At 56.6% G+C, this 16,197-nt stretch overlaps 1 protein-coding gene across 4 annotated transcripts in view; it reads left to right on the top strand.

Moving 5' to 3' along the window:
• SARDH (sarcosine dehydrogenase) overlaps nucleotides 1–14,310 on the top strand; it is a 71,824-nt gene extending 57,514 nt beyond the window's left edge. For all 4 annotated transcript variants that reach the window (XM_078331199.1, XM_002743456.6, XM_078331192.1 and 1 more), the window contains 4 exons: nucleotides 7,907–8,069; nucleotides 8,761–8,929; nucleotides 11,085–11,220; nucleotides 13,857–14,310. In XM_078331199.1, coding sequence (XP_078187325.1) covers nucleotides 7,907–8,069; nucleotides 8,761–8,929; nucleotides 11,085–11,220; nucleotides 13,857–13,982 — 594 coding nt within the window. In that variant the 3' untranslated portion in view covers nucleotides 13,983–14,310. The remainder of the gene's footprint in view (nucleotides 1–7,906; nucleotides 8,070–8,760; nucleotides 8,930–11,084; nucleotides 11,221–13,856) is intronic.
• Nucleotides 14,311–16,197: the final 1,887 nt, after the last annotated feature.

Raw genomic sequence — 16,197 nt, 5'->3', positions numbered from 1 at the left:
CTTGGCCGGACACAGCGTTCCCAGAGCTCCCGCCGAGGCCAGGCCCCCCTGCGAAGCGGCAGTGCTGGGCTGGGAGCACTCCTCGGGGCACGGCGATAAAGTGATTTTCTCTGAAAATTAATTTCAGCTCAAAAGGAAATTGAATCTCTTTTCCTGACAGTGAGAAGTCCTCGTCAAGGCGCTCTTAGGATTCGATTAGTTCAGAATGGAGCCGTCTGCACCCGCCCGCATTAGATAACCATGACGTGCCAGTCAGAGACCAACTGGGGGCCAGCCTCTGCCTGAAAACTCGATTTATGGAACCTATGCAGATTGGCTGAGGTCTTAGACAGATACCCGGTGCCACAGGCAGGTTCCCCAGTGCAGCCCAGAGAGACCCGCAGGTGGGGGCACAATGTTCCTGGTCGAGGGTCAAGCTGTTGCCGTGAAAGTGTGAAGGGGGCCAGGCACGGTGGCTCACGCCTGTAATCCCAGCACTTTGGGAGACTGAGGCGGGCAGATCATCTGAGGTTGGGAGTTTGAGACCAGCCTGACCAACACTACAAAACTCCATCTCTATTAAAAACAAAATTAGCTGGGCATGGTGCATGCCTGTAATCCCAGCTGCTCGGGAGGCTGAGGCAGGAGAATCGCTTGAACCCGGGAGGTGGAGGTTGCAGTGAGCTGAGATGGCACCACTGCACTCCAGCCTGGGCGATAGGAGCGAGACTCAATCTCAAAAAAAAAAAAAAAAAAAAAAAAACCAGAAAGAAAGAAAAAGAAGGAAGGAAGGGAGAGGAAGGGAGAGGAAGGGAGGGAGGGAAGAAAGCGTGGAGTGCCTGCTGCCCTAGGGGAGGTTGGATTGAGGTTGTTTGTGTAGTGGGTGGTTGGAAGCTTTGTCCTGCCCTGGGTTTGCTGCTTCTGTCTGGGGCAAGTGACCTCCTGCAGAACCAGTGCAGAGGGCCCTGAGTGGGGGTCTTGGAGGTGTGATCTGTTCCAGGTTCTCACCTTGCTTTCGTAGGGAAAGAAAAAGGTGTGATCCCTCTCCTCACCCATCATCAGGGGCACAGGCAACAGCCCTGTAACAAAAGACAGGTTAACAAGAGAAGAGCACACCAGATGTGTTTAATCAAAGCTTTATGTAGCACAGGAGCGGTTTGGAAAGGGAGACCCAGAGGCCCGGGGAAGAAGGGAGGGGAGGAGGAGGTCGGAGAGAGGCTTGGGCTGCCCCAGAGGCCTTCTGTTCTCCTTTAGTTCTGAGTTATCAGGCCAGGCGCCCTGCTTGGGGGATTGTGGTCTGAGCCCTAGCACCCTTGAAGCAGGTGAGCCTCGAGCCTGCTGGCCACGGTGGTGGACGCTGGTGGGAATGGGTGCCAGTGCTGTGTGGGCCAGAGCAGGAGGGCTCTGCACCTGCCTGCAGACCGGGTGTGTCACCTGAGTGGCCTGAAAGGAACAGGACAGGCAGGGCAGGGGTCTCTCACCCCTGGGGACCAGCGGCATCGTGCAGAACTCCCTCCCAGTCCTGGAGGGGTCTGACACCCAGAACCCTCCAAAAAGAGAGTGCCCTCAGGCCAATTTGGAGTGAGAGCCATGGTCATAGTAGCGACATCTGCCTAAGTGTGGGGCACTCGGTGGGCCTCAGCCTCACCCCACGTGATCTCTTTCCACAGAAGGGTCCTCTCTCACTACAACCTACAGCCCAGGAGTCTGAGCCCGGGCAGAGGCCGCCACTGGCAGGTGGCTCTGCTGGCTTTACTAGTCGTTTTCCTCTCCAGGACGGCTGGCTGGAACAGCGCCTGGCCACTGGGAAGGCGGGCACCAGGCAGCCCTGTGGGTCCTGAGTCCTAGCCCCCAGCCAGGGCCAAGCAGGAAGGGACTCGGCTCCCAGCAGGGTCCACTCGGCCATGAAAAACCCCTGCTCCAATCCTTTATTTGCAGAACTCAGTCTGCTGATCACAAACTCCAGGGGACTGATTAGTTCCATGGGTGGAGGGGTCCTCTTTAGCCCCACCCTTCATGGGTTTGATTCCAAAGCGCCTATTCCTGACCAGGAGGCAGAGTTCGCCTCACCTTGGTCTTCCTCCAGCTCGACCCCCACCTGGCCAGGTTTCTGCTCTGGTCTGACCCTCAAGCTGCACCCAGGTGAGGTCAGGGGTCCGGGCTTGAAGGTGTTGGATGTTGCAGTGCATCCTCTACAGATTCTACCAACAAGAATCGTGCATAATAAGCTCTGTCTGCATCTGAGGACACTGTCGGTCCACCTTACCCCCTCAACCCCAGAGGAGGTGGGTTTCTAGGCTGACAGTTCTGTCCAAAGCTCTGTGCTTCAAAGATACTGTTCTATAGTAGAATAGCATTGACTAGTGCCACACCAAGGGGTGGTTTCAGGATTTTAGGCCTCTCTCTCGCTCTGTGTCTATTTATGTATTTATTTATACTTTGTTGCCAGGCTGGAGTGCAGTCGGGCAATCTTGGCTCACTACAGCCTCTAACTCTCAGGTTCAAGCAATTCTCCTGCCTCAGCCTCCCGAGTAGCTGGGATTACAGGCACCAACTACCACGCCCGGCTAAGTTTTATATTTTTAGTAGAGACAGGGTTTTGCCATGCTGGCCAGCTGGGTCTCAAACTCCTGGCCTCAAGTGATCTGTCTGACTTGGCCTCCCAAAGTACTGGGATTACAGGAGTGAGCCACTGTGCCCGGCCTCTCTCTGCCTCTTTCTCTCTGTCTTTCTCTCTCATTTCTTCCTCCTGTCCTCCCCACCCACCCCCTCTGCGCCCTGCCCACTCTGATGCCTGCCTAGACCCCAGTGTTTTCCATCCAAGGATTCACTGGTGTTTATCCCATTTGGTGCCATTGTGCTTCTTGCAGTCTGACAGCTCATGCCCAACCATCTTCACTTCTGGAAAATTCTTCGCTGTTGTCTTTTTAAAGACTGCCTTTCCCAGGTCTCTGGTATCTCCCCGACCTTCTGTTGGTCTGGCCCAGGCCGTTGCCTCACATTCCCTGAATTCCCAATTTCCTGTCTCTGTCTCTGCAGACCCTGCCTCCCCTGGCTCCTCAGTTCCTGGGCCCAGGATGGCAGAAAGTGCCAGTCACTCAGTCCCTAGCCTCAGTTTCCCAGGAAGAAAAGGAGTTGGTTTGTTGGTTGATGTGTTAAAGTGTTAAGTATGTTCATGTTGTTGTGAAACAAACCTCCAGAATGTCCTCATTTAGTGAAACGGAAGCTCTGTCCCATTGAAGGACTCCCTCCCCTCTCCCCAGCCCCCATGCCCTGCATTCTGCTCTCGATGTCTATGAATCTGGTGACTCTAGGGACCTCACATGAGTGGACTCAGACAGGATTTGTCCTTTTGCAACTGGCTCCTGTCACTCAGGATGATGTGTTTTTAACGTGTTCATCCATGTTCTGGTATGCATCCGAATTTCCTCCCCTTTTAAGGCTGAATAACATTCCATGGTGTGCACAGAACACATTTTGTCTGTACATCATCTGTTTTTTGGTGGGTTTTGTTGTTTTTGTTTTTTCTGAGACAGGGTCTTACTCTGTCTCCGAGGCTAGAGTGCAGTGGTACGATCTCAGGTGACTGCCTTAACCTCCTGGGCTCAAGTGATCCTCCCCCTTCAGCCTCCCGAGTAGCAGGGACTACAGGCACACGCCACCACACCCAGCTAACTTTAAATTTTTTTTTTTTTTTTTGTAGAGGGAGGGCCTCCCTATGTTGCCCAGGCTGACCTCAGACTCCCGGGCTCAAGCAGTCCTCCTGCCTCAGCCTCCCTAAGTACTGGGATTACAGGTGTGAGCCACCATGCTTGGCTTTTTCATCCTCCGTTGATAGACCCTTGGGTTGTGTCTACCCCTCGGCTATCGTGAATAACCCTGTGCACACAAGTGTGCAAATCCTTCTTCAAATCCTTCCTTTCAGTTCCTTTAGGTGTGTATCCAGAAGTGGGGTTCTGGGTCACATGGAAGTTCTGTCTTTGATTTTTTAAAGACCCACACCATTGTTTTCCACAGTGCTTGCCTGGCTTTTCGTTCCCACCAGCAGAGCACGGGTCCAGTTTCCCCACGTGCCCACCAACACTCGTTACTTCCTTTTTCTTGTTTGTGTAGTTGTCACCCTCGTGGGCATAAAGTGATGGCTCCCTGTGATTTGGGTTTGCTTGCCTCTGGTGAGCAGTGGTGTGGGGTATCTTTTCCTCAGCTTCTTGGCCATTTGCATTTGTTTCTGAGAATTGTCTATTCAAGTCCTTTGCCCATTCTTTTTTCTTTCTTTTTTGAGACAGTCTTGCTCTGTCACCCAGGCTGGAGTGTAATGGCGCATTCTTGGCTCACGGCAGCCTCTGCCTCCTGGATTCAAGTGATTCTCACGCCTCAGCCTCCTGAGTAGCTGGGACTACAGGTGCGCACCACCATGCCCAACTTTTTTTTTGTATTTTTAGTGGAAATAGGGTTTCATTATGTTAACCAGGATGATCTCAAACTCCTGACCTTGGGTGGTCCTCCCGCCTCGGTATCCCAGAGTACAGGTGTGAGCCACCACACCCGCCCCTTTGCCCAGTTTTAATGGTGGTATTTGACTTTTTATTGTTAAGTTGTAAGCGTTCTTTATTCTGTCTGGGTAGAAGGCCTTTGTATGCAATATTTGCAAATATTCTCTCCATTACTTGGGGAGGCCGAGGCAGGAGGGTTGCCTTTTCACTGTTACTGTCCTTTGATGCACAAACGTGCTTGGGATTAATGTGCTTCCATCTGAGTTTTGCTTCTGTGACCTGTGCTGTTGGTGTTCTGTCCAGGAAACCCTTGCTATTTCCAATTCCCCGCACTTTCTTCTAGAGGTTCTGCCACTACAGCTAGTACCTTATGTCTTTGTTCCATGTCTCGTTAATTTTTGGACATGATGTAAGGTAAGCAGCCAGCTTCCCTCTTCTGCACGTGGCTAATGAATCTTCCCAGCACCACTTGTTGGGAACTGTTTCCACGTGAGTGGTCCCAGCGCCCTTGAGATCACGTGACCACATACGGGAGGGTCATTTGACTTCATTTTCTGCAACTTTGCTGACTTTAATAGTTTGAGCAGATTTTTTGCATGGAATCCTCAGGATGTGGAAAGGTTTTAAACAAAACCTGACCTATGGCCCTTCCTGTTGATATTCCACAATTCTGTGACTCCATCCACAGCCAGGAGTTCCATCTTGCATCTGGGGCTTTCACAGCCCACTGGAGCCAGGATGGCCAAAGGCCACGTGCCGAGCCCTGTGCTTCCATCTGTGCGGCGCACGCCTGTGGTCCCTGGCCGACTGGTCAGAGGATGGCACTGAGGCCAAATGGGCTGATCCCCGTGGGCACTGGGAGATGCCGTTCCCACCCAAGCCTGGCTGACTGGAAGTCCGTGTTCCGATGTCCTCACTCATCCTGTCGCTCTCCTCATGGGTCCCTACTTGGAAAAACGGAGGGCTGGCCCTGCTCCACTGCTTCAGTGGAGGAAAACGGGAGATGCCTCAGCAACCAGGGATTCTGTGGACTTAGAGAGGCCCCTGGGTTTACCCAGACCCCCCTCGCTTTGCTGGGAAGTAGGTGTGGCCCTGTTTTCCTCCTTTGTTCAGGGACTGTTTCTTGGGCCGGACTGTGCACGGGGTACAGCGGAGACCCAGACCCAGCTGACTGCGTCCTCGCTGAGCTGCTGGAGCCAGGAAGGATGGGACTGCTTCCTCCCTTCCACCCGTAAACACCGACCCTGTCACTGAGCTGGGTGACAGGTATTTGTCTGAACATGGATCCACAATTGGAAGGCTGCAGATAGGTGTGCTTTAAAAATCATTTTTGCTGTTTGGAAATGAGATTGGCTTTGAGCCCTGAGCTCCTCCATAGGCTGTCTAAAATTAGAACCCCGTTGGCAAGGCAATCTTTGTCAGGGGCCTACGGCTTGCACCAGGGAAGCAGGGAAATGTCAACAGTACATTTTCTGTGTCAATTTTGAGTTTTTTAAGAGGCCTGGGCAAATGGTAACTTAGAGCAAATTTGCGCTGTTTCCAAAGCTTTAAGAATCTAGCCCCTCAGCGGCCATGTGATTAAAGTGTCAGTCAGGTTTATAAGGAGCTGCTCCTGTGGTTGGGAGAGCGGCCTCTGCCCTCCTTCCTATAGGCGCATGCCAGCGGGAGCTGGACAGGGCGGGCCTGTCTGCTGTCTGGGGTCCTGCAATCCGCTGAGCTCGCCCCATTCCTATTGTGACCTCTGTGGTCCCAGGGCTGAGCACTCAGGCCTTCCCTTGGGAGCCGGTCGGTTCAAGGGTTTGCCTGAAGGTGAGGACACAGACGCCAGATGCTGGGTGAGGACGTGGCATGCACCCGAACCCAGTGTGCCAGGAAAATCACGTCTCCTGCACAAGGAGCCCCCCACGCTCCTGTGGCCTCCATGTGGCCGAGTGCTAGCCTTGTGTGCCGGTGTGCGGGACACACCCTCCCAAAGACACCAGCTGTCCTCCGCAGAGCCTCGTGTGCCCAGGCCCGCTCAGTGCCTCCGGGAGCCTCTGTGTCTGCTCAGCCTGCAGACTTTATAGACAGAGTTTCCACCATTGCATGGGCTGCGGAGGGATGAGATGAAACTTGGCCCATGAGCACGTGATATTTGGCACTCATTTCTGCAGGGTCTGGGGTCACTGTGTCTTTTACAGTCAGATATCCACAGCCCCACAGGCCTTTCTCTCCTGCCTCTCACCACACCTGCTGCCCGGTGCTGAGCCTTTTACTCTCCCCTGGAAGGCCCATCCTGCTCTGCCTGCCAGCCTGGTCTGGCGTCCCAGGCAGGGGTCTTGCTTTCTGGCACCTTCCCCACCCAGAACATGGTTGTGCTTACAGCCAAGCCAAGTCCTGACGGGCAGAGGCTACGCCTATCTTCAGAGTCCTGTGCTGGGCCGGGGCTGACCAGATGGTGCTGATGGGCACCTCGGACAATGAGCTTGGTGCCTGGCTGTCCCCTTCCCCGATGCCTCTGTCCCCACCAAGCGCTTGGCGCCTGGCTGTCCTCTCCCCAATGCCTCTGTCCCCACCAAGTGCAGCCAGGGCGATGTCCCCTGCACCGTGCTGCTGCCTTCCCCCTGCCCCTTGCAGACCTGTCTCAGAGCTTCTGAAAGTGATAAAGCCAGGCTTCCAACCCCATCTTACAGACAAGGAACGGAGTTGTAAGGAGGGTGAGACGCTGGCCCCAGGTCCCTGCTATCGACTAAATGGTGAACCCCAAAACATAGTTCTATATCTTAACTCCCCAGAACCTGTGAATGCAGCCTTATTTGGAAAAGGGACCTTTGCAGGTGTAGTTAACGTCAGCGTCTCCAGATGACATTATTGAGGGACAGGGAGGGTCCTAAATCCAGTGGCAAGTGTCCTTGGAAGACATAGAGACACAGAGGGAAGGCTGTGAGGGCTGAGGCAGAGACAGCAGCGGTGCAGCCATAGGCCGAGGATACCTGGAGGTGCCTGGGAAGTGGAAGGGCCCTTTCTGGCACCTGCAGATGGAGTGTGGCTCACCCGCACGGCGATTTTGGATTTTGAGCCTCCAGAACCGCGAGAGTGTTTCCTGCTATTGTTTTCAGCCACCAGCTGTGGTCATTGGTTATGACAGACAGGAAGCTAACCCAGTCCTGTGGAAGAGCTGTCTGCAGACAGCAAACCTACCATCTCCCACTCCCAAAGGTGACCTCTTCCTTCTTCTTAAAGAATTCCAGAGCAGCTGGAGGGAGCTCTCCTTGGAAGACCCTATTTCTTGATGGCAGTCCAGCTGTGACCTAGGGCCAGCTGATAGTTACGGTGAAGCAGGAGCTGTCCACCAGGAGGCAGTGGCTGAGGCCTGGACCATCAGGTGGTGGCCTGTACCTGGAGGTGGTGGCCATCCCGCCTGGCCATATCTAAGCCATGACCTCATCCCCCAGGTCCGGGCCATGCGGCTGACCTTTGTCGGGGAGCTGGGCTGGGAGCTGCACGTTCCAAAGGTGTCCTGTGTGCCTGTGTACCGAGCTGTGATGGCTGCCGGTGCCAAGCATGGCCTCATCAATGCAGGGTACCGCGCCATCGACTCCCTGAGCATTGAGAAAGGTGAGTGCAGGGTCTGGACGGCGCAGGGGGACAGGCGGGGGTGATGCTTGAAAGGTTACCTTCCCTATGTCATCACCTGGCTTCCTTCTTTCCACACCGTTTCCTCCCCCAACCCCAGCACCTGGCATCCTCCATTTCCCAAACCCGCTTGCTGCCCAGGGTCTTCACACAGGGCCCCAGGGATGGTGTTGGGATCGGCAACACCTATACACACCTGGACTCAGAGTTGAGGCACTGCCTGGCACCTGGGGAGCAGGGCCAAGCTGGATAGGAATTGGGCACCTTGGTTTTCCTGAGAGCTGTGAAGAATGGCCCAGGGGAGCAGGTGCTATGGCCTCTGGAGGAAGCCCAGACTCTTGCCCAGGGCAAGGATGGAGGCTCAGCTCCCTTGGGTGTTGGGCACCCAGCTTGGGCATCAGGCAGCTCCCCCTTCACGAGCCCCTCCTTGATGCCCCCACCTGAGGGTGCAGAGGGCTGCAGTGCTGATGGGCAGTCTGCTGGGGGGCTTGCCCCAGGGAACCTTCTGGGGTTGGGGACACCCCTGCCTCCCCGCGGGTTGCCCAGGTGACTAAGCAGCTCTGAGGGTGTGGGTTGGAGGCTGCAGGGGTGGGCTTGGGCAGCATCTCATGCATCTCCTAAAGGGCTTATCCCCCTCAAGGTGGCACCGACCCCATGGTTTCCCTTCCTGCAGGCTACCGGCACTGGCACTCGGACCTGCGGCCGGACGACAGCCCCCTGGAGGCAGGCCTGGCCTTCACCTGCAGGCTGAAGTCGCCTGTGCCCTTCCTGGGTCGGGAGGCGCTGGAGCAGCAGCGGGCTGCGGGCCTCCGCCGACGCCTGGTGTGCTTCACCGTGGAGGAGTGAGTATCCCGCTGCCCCACGCCTACCCGGAAGCAACTGCCCATAGCCAGGGCAGGCAGGCGCTGCTCAGTCCCCCAGTCTAAGGCCCCTGGTACTGACGCTTCCTATGTGTCAGCCATGCTCTTCCAGAACGCACCCGACAGCCCAGTGCAGACAAGAAAATCAAGGCCAAAGAGAGAGGCCATCTTGCCATCTGCTCCCATGCTGTTAAAGGCAGAGCTGAGCTGATCCTGGGCGCCGGACAGGCTGTCGAGTAAGAGGCAGAGCCCGACAGGCACCCAGGGAGAAGCATAAAATTGCACCTGGTGGGGACCCCTCCCAGGCCATCAGGGCATGTGGGGACGCAGGGAAGGCTCCCTGCTCTTCAAACGAAGGTCTCAAGAGAGAAAGGCGCAGCCCAGCCCAGCCTACCCCTCTGTGGTGGGTATAGGCCGAGGGCCTTAGGAGGGTGAATCCAGGGAACCTGGCCTCCCGGTCACTGTGCCACCACCTCCCATCCTCTTCTGGTTTAGTCCTCCCCATAGCCCTCCGATGCGGAGAGAGGGGCTTGGCTGGGGCCACCATCCCCACTTACAAATGGAAACCACGCAGTGCCAAGGGGCAGGGACTCATGCCCAGTCACCTGGCAGAGGTGGAAGGGGAGACCCTGCCTGGGACACCCTGACCCCCTGTTCTCCCTACCAGGAGAGTTTGGATTCCAGGAACCTGAGTCCCAGTTGGGTTGCAGGGTGGTGTGAGATCAGGCCCTGCTCCCAGTCCCTCCTGTGGCGCCGGCGGGGGTCAGAGGTGCAGGTCTCTGGGGAAGTGGGCAGCTTTGGGCTCTGTGGGCAGGGAGCTGACAGCTAGCCACAAACACTGCCACTTCTTCCAGATTTCTGGAGCCTTCATAAGGAGTGTCAGAGTGATGAGGGTGGGGGCAGGGAGGATGAGTGGAACCGCGCTGTCATTGTCTTACGGCTTCTCCCCGGGTGCCTGCGGGCTCTGCCTCTCGTGTGACAATGCGTCCAGTGCCCAGGATTGGCTCAGCTCCAGGAGAGGAGGCCCCTTGCACAGGGCAGCATCCCTGGGTCCTTTCTGCCTGCTTGGCCCCAACCTTCTGACCCTCCATGAAGCATATGAGGACTCAGTGACCTCACGTGGAGGACAAGAACTAGGGTGAAACCAAAGATATTTACAAAACCTCCTTCCAGTCTCGCCCTAATCTGATTAACAAGTGGGACCCAAACAGCAACTCCAGCCTGTGGATGCAGGAGGTGGCCTCAGCCTCAACCCGGCCCTTTCACGCAGTGACCCCTTTGCACAGCTGCAGTCGCGATAACCCGTCACCCAGGAGAAGTCTGCCCACTGGCCACAGAGTGTTACCAGTTAGCCCTGGGTGCTGGCCTTTCTGTGATTTTAGCTTACTTTTAAATCTGTCTTCCTGCTTTCAATTTTTAAAAATTGTACAGTGAGCATTCATATATCACAGGCAGTAAAGTCATGTGAATAAAGCATGTATTGTGCTGTGAAAAAAACCAACCCAGCTGCGCGCACTGGCCCACTCCTGTAATCCTGGCCCTTTGGGATGCCAAGATGGGCAGATCAGTTGAGGTCAGGAGTTCGAAACCAGCCTGGCCAACATGACAAAACCCCGTCTCTACTAAAAATGCAAAGATGAGCCGGGCATGGTGGTGGGCACCTGTAATCCCAGCGACCCAGAGGCTGAGGCAGGAGAATCACTTGAACCTGGGAGGTGGAGGTTGCAGTGAGCTGAGATGGCGCCACTGCACCAAAAAAAAAAAAAAATAAAAAAAAAAAACAGAGTAGAGCAAGCCACAATCACGTTTCATGTTTGAACCATTCAGATCAGTGGAAGGAAATCGGAAGCAGGGCCTCCCCCAAATCTACAGGGCTTGCTTCTGGAAACAGCAAAGTCCACTCCTGGTTTTGATGTTTTCTATTCATTCATTTTACTCATTCAAAGCCTGAGCCCAGGTGTCCAGCCAGGTACTGGGCTGGCTCTGGGGACCAGCAAGGTCCTGGCAGGCCAGCCCTATCTGTGTGGAGCCATGGATGGGTGGGCACCCTGCAGTCCTCCATTCTCTTCCAGGCCACTGTGGATGTGTCTCCACCCTGTGGTTTCTGGGTTCTAGCTTTCTCTACTGCTTCTTCCAGCAAAGTACCCATGTTCGGCCTGGAGGCCATCTGGAGGAATGGCCAAGTCGTGGGCCACGTCCGGAGGGCTGACTTTGGGTTCACCATCGACAAGACCATTGCCTACGGTTACATCCGCAACCCCAGTGGCGGGCCGGTGAGTCCCCTGGCCTTGCTGTGGCCTTGCTAAGGCTAGTGCTGATCCCTCTAAACCAGCTCCCTCCACCACAGCCTGAGTGTGCCAGGCACAGGCAGGAGGCACAGGTGGGGCCCAGAGGAGGAGGAGGGAAGAGAAAGAAGAATGGAGGGAGGAGGGAGGGGAGGAAGACGGAGGGAGAAGAAGGAGGAAGGAGGGGGAGGGAAAAGGGAGGTAGAAGGAAGAGAAAGGAGGGGGAGGGAAAAGGGTGAGAGAAGGAGGAGAAAAAGAGGAAGAGGGAAGAGGAGGAGGGGCAAGGAGAAGGAGAAGAAGAGGCCTCAGCAGGTAGAGGACTCCCCAGCTCTCTATTTTCTTTCTGGAAGAATCTGACTTGGCGGTTTCAGGCTTCCCTTGGTTAGAAGGAGGTGCCCGCTGGCCAGGCTGGCTCCTGACACCAGAGACCCAAACCTTAAGCCACCCAAGGCTCGCCCTTTGCCTGGGGTGCAGGGGTGGCCCCCAGGGTGACCAGAGACTTGGAGACCCATGTTCCTACCCTCCTCTCTTTTCTCACTCGGACACCCCTGACCCCAGGCAACCCCACACCCACCAGGTGACCCTGGCCTCTGGCTGCAGGAGGCAGGAGCAGGCTGGAAAGAACAGGATGGCCAGGAGTGGTAGGGCAGGCGATGGGCAGCCTCCTCAGGAGAGGAAAGGGTGGTCTGTACCTCCTCTTCCCATCTTTCACATCTCTCCAAGGGAGATGATCTGACATTTGGCCCAAGCCCCAGTGAGGCTCGGAGGTGCTGGCCTGGCTCCAGAGCCTTCCAGCCTGAGCCCCTGACGGACACGTGGAGGGAGTTAGGGAGGGAGGTAGCACTTGGGAGAAGCCAGGAGGAGGGGCAGCCTGGAGACAGACCAGCCTTAGCAGGAGCTGCAGGGATGTGCAGTCCCAGCTCGCAGGCCCAAGGGGGCACTGCCAGGCATTGGGCAAAGCCATGGTCCTGTGGAGCCGTGGAGAAGTGGCAGCCCATGGGACTGAGTCCCGCAGTGGAGCTGGGAGGCTCAGGACAGTTGATGCCATCAGCAGTTGGGACCTGCCTTTTACTTGCTTTGTGACATTGACAAAGATCCTCTCTTGGGGTCTTGGTTTCCTCATCTATAAAATGTGGACAGACACCCACCTACCATGCGGGGTCATCATACGGGCCACTGCCCAGAGTGGGGTCTTCTTCATAAGCGGAGGATTGTGATGGCATGGCTCGACGACAGGCAGGACCTCCTGACACGGCCCTGGGGCCCAGCCAAAGCAGAGTTTATGGGGTCCGTGCCAGGGTGGGCTGGGGAGTGCAGGCCCTTTCTTCAAGGAACAGTAATGCTCGGCTCTCTCCCGAGTCAGGGATGGGTCCCTCACCAACGTGACCAGGGCAGCCCAGGCTACACGGCATCCAGACAGACAGCTGGGGGCGGGGGGAACCAGTCGATGCGGCCAGAGCCGCCAGTGCATGTCTCCCACCCCTCTGTCAGGGCTGCCCAGAGCGTTTGCACTGTGGAAACAGGCAGATGCCACAGTCACGCCCGCCCCACCCCAGAGCTGGCTGTTAAACGTTTTCTAGCACCCCAGGGTGTAACAGGTTTCTTCCTGAGACAGGGAAACCTGCTCATTGGTGGGAAAGGCTCAAGGTGGGGAAGAAACTCCAGCCTCGTGGGTATTTGTTAGCAAGGCCAGGTGCCCGCTGTGAGTTGTGCCTGCCTGTGGACGTTTGAAGGCCACCAGCTCCCTGTGCTGCCTGCCTGCAGGCGGCAGCTCAGAGCTTCCCATCCTGCAGGTACACACACAGCTCAGGACCGCCGCTCCTCAAGCTCCTGTCACAGAAACAGCTCAGTTTGTTTTTTATTTTTTCATCCAGTCCTGAGCTGCCAGGAACAAGAAGGAGCCCTCTGAATTCCAGAGCAGAGCCCAAGACTCCCTCCTGTGGCCCTGGCCTTGGCTTTAATTGCTGTACAGGAAGAACAGAGTCCCTGAGCGGCCCAGCTGCCCTCCTCATAGCAGCCGTGGCAAAGAGGAGGGCAGGCTGGGCTGGTGCCATGATATCCAACCCGGTGTCACCAGCTGCGCCAGGCTGGGAGACATCACACCCTCCTTGCACCTAAGATTACCTGCGCCTGGGGCTGACTGGCTCCCATGGGCTTGCTGGGGGCCAATCAGCCCCAGGGGAGCACACAGAGGCCAAGCTGTCTAGAAGGCTGTTTCAGCTGCCCCCTGCCCCCAGGGATGCAAGCTGGATTGGCTGCCAGCCGCGGCGCTGCTCCAGCCGCTGTGCTTGCCCAGGTCCGGGAAAGCTGCTGTGTTTCTGCTATTTCCCAGGCATCTAGAATCGCTGGGGCAGGAGGTGTGCTGTCCTGTGTAAGTCGTGTTGGCTGCCAGACCTGGGCTCTTCAGGACCCCAGATGCCCATGTCCACCTCAAGGTCACATGGACAGGAGCTGCACCTGCTCTAGGGCGATGGCCAGGTTCAGGAAGGAGCCTCTGGCTCAGGAATGAGTTTGCTGGTGGGGCAGGCAGCAAGGCCAAGACCCCCTCCTCCAGAGAAGCAGGCAGGTAAGAGCCACGCACCCACCTGGCCACGAGTGACCCTCATCCCCACCTCTGCATTTAGGTCTCACTGGACTTTGTGAAGAGCGGGGACTACATGCTGGAGAGAATGGGGGTGACCTATGCTGCCCGGGCTCACCTGAAGTCTCCCTTCGACCCTGACAACAAGAGGGTGAAGGGAATCTACTGAGAGCCCAGCCCCCATGCCCATCCCATGTCCTCCATCCATGGCCACAGGTCCCAAATGGCCCTGGACCCTGGACCCAGCCAGAACTTGGGCCCTCCCTGTCCCTAGTCTAGGCCTAGTCCTGCTAAAACCCCCAAACCAGATATGGACAGAGACCAAGATGGCCCATCCTGGGGTCACTGACCAGAAGGTGCCAATCCACCCCAATCCTCCCAGAAATCAAGCCTGAAACTGGCTTGGGCTCAGAGACCACGGCTTATAACCCTCTTCCGGCTTCTGGAAGGTGCTTAGTAAATACTTGATAAGCCCCACGTGAAAACAGGGCGGCAAATAGGCTTCATCTTTTACTACAAGCTTGACTGATCATCAGTGGGCTTCCCTGGGGCATTTGGCTAAAGAGCGTGAGGCTGCGTCTGGGCCAGGAAAGAGCGGTGATCAGCTGGCACTGTCTGCCATGGTGCACTTGCAGACCTGGGACCAAGGTGGCTCTGCAGGATGGTGCCTCGTGGATCACAGGTCCGAATGGGAGCTGGAAAGCTCTTCGTACCTTGTTTGACCTTCCTGTTCTTCAGGGGCCAAAGCCTCCTGAGAGTTGGCAGCCTGGGAACAGAGGAGCCAAAGCAGGGAGTGGGTGGGGTCTCAGATTGGTGCCCTCCTCACCCACGCAGAAGTGCCAGCTCCGGCCTCGGTTTCCCCTTGAGCCCCTCACTCACCAGGCCCAGGCAGGAGGGGCGTGCTGCGGGGTAAGAGCCTAGTGGAGTCCCCGTTTCCAGGTGACCTTTGTCTTTGCTGTTGATTTGGATGCAGTTCCTGCCCATGCCTTCCTCCTTGCCCAGCCCCTGTGGGAGGACCCCTGCCTTCGGCTCTGTCCTGCATGCTGCCTTGAGAGGGGGTGGCTCCTCTGCCCGCCCTCTCTTCCCCCCGTAACTGCCTGTGTGTCAGAAGTAGCTCTGCCTCTCCTGCCTGGGAGGGGTGTCCATTGCTGCCCGTCGCATGTGCTCAGTCCCCTCCCTCGTTCCCCGGAAACTGGGTTCAGATCAGGCCCATCGGAACTGCCCTGGGCAGTCTTGCCTGGCATGCCCTGCAATCTGGGAAGATCGGGTGGCAGATACTTGGGGGCATCGTGGAGCTGGCGTCCCACAGAGCCACACAGGCAGCAGGTGGCAATCTGGGTGCAGCAGTCCTGGCAGGCCCCAGCCACCTTTGGATGCTCCCACACCACGTGGCCCACTGTGGACTGAGCTCGAACAAAGCTGCGGGCAGACGTTTGGGTTACAGATGGCTGTGAAAGGCGGGTTTGGGCCCCTGAGTCTGGGGAGGGGGTTTCGGCTGGAGAGCAGAGTGGGGGCCTCTGGCTTTCACACACTTCGGGCCAAAGGAACACCTGCAGCCTCCCCTTGCTCACAGGCGGGCCTGGCTCCTGGATGAGATGACTTCTTGGAGAGGAGGAGAACGGGCTTCCCAGATGGCCTGGCCTGCTTCCTCCCGGTCTGTGGTTTGGCCACAGACCCCTGGATTGGGCTGGTGACCACATCCATCTCACGGCCTGTCCTTGGGGGAAGGCTAAGGATGAGGGGAGGTCAGAGCCCAGGTCCCACTCCAAATTGTATCTCATGGCTGCAGCTGGGGGATGCGTGCGATGGCAACCCCCCTTCCTGTGTGTGCTTCCTCCATCCCCGAGGAGAGAAAGCCCAGCACCTTGGGGAGGCTGGGCATTGATGTGAGCACAGCCTCCATGACTCGCCTCCCAAGCTCACCACCTTCGGGCTCCATCCATGGGCTGCAAGAGGTCCTGGCCGTGCCATGGCTCCCAAACGCGCCGCCCAGTGTCCACATCAGAAGACCCACCTCCCCAGAGCCCGAGCCAGGTCTTCCTGACCTCAACTCTAAAACACCCTGTTTCATAGCTATTTGTAAAGATTTTTTTTCTGGAAATATTGATGCCACGATGCTCACTGTGGCTGAGTACTGCGTCCCAGGAACTCCCAGCAAACTGTTCTAAAACATGCCTACGCTGTGGCAGGCAGAACCCTACCGCACTGTGCGGTGAAACAGCCTCAGGCTGGAAAGGTGGGGGGTGTGACCAGGACACAGAAGATCCTGTCTTTTTTTTTTTTTTTTGAAACACGGTTACTCTGTTGCCCAGGGTGGAGTGCAATGGCACCATCTCAGCTCACTACAACCTCCACCTCCCAGGTTCAAGTGATTCTCCCGCCTC

The sequence above is a fragment of the Callithrix jacchus genome, chromosome 1 (genome assembly GCF_049354715.1).
Source record: "Callithrix jacchus isolate 240 chromosome 1, calJac240_pri, whole genome shotgun sequence".
NCBI classification, from domain to species: Eukaryota; Metazoa; Chordata; class Mammalia; order Primates; family Cebidae; genus Callithrix; species Callithrix jacchus.
Note: the sequence above shows the minus strand (reverse complement) of the source record. Positions and strands in the feature narration are given on the sequence as shown.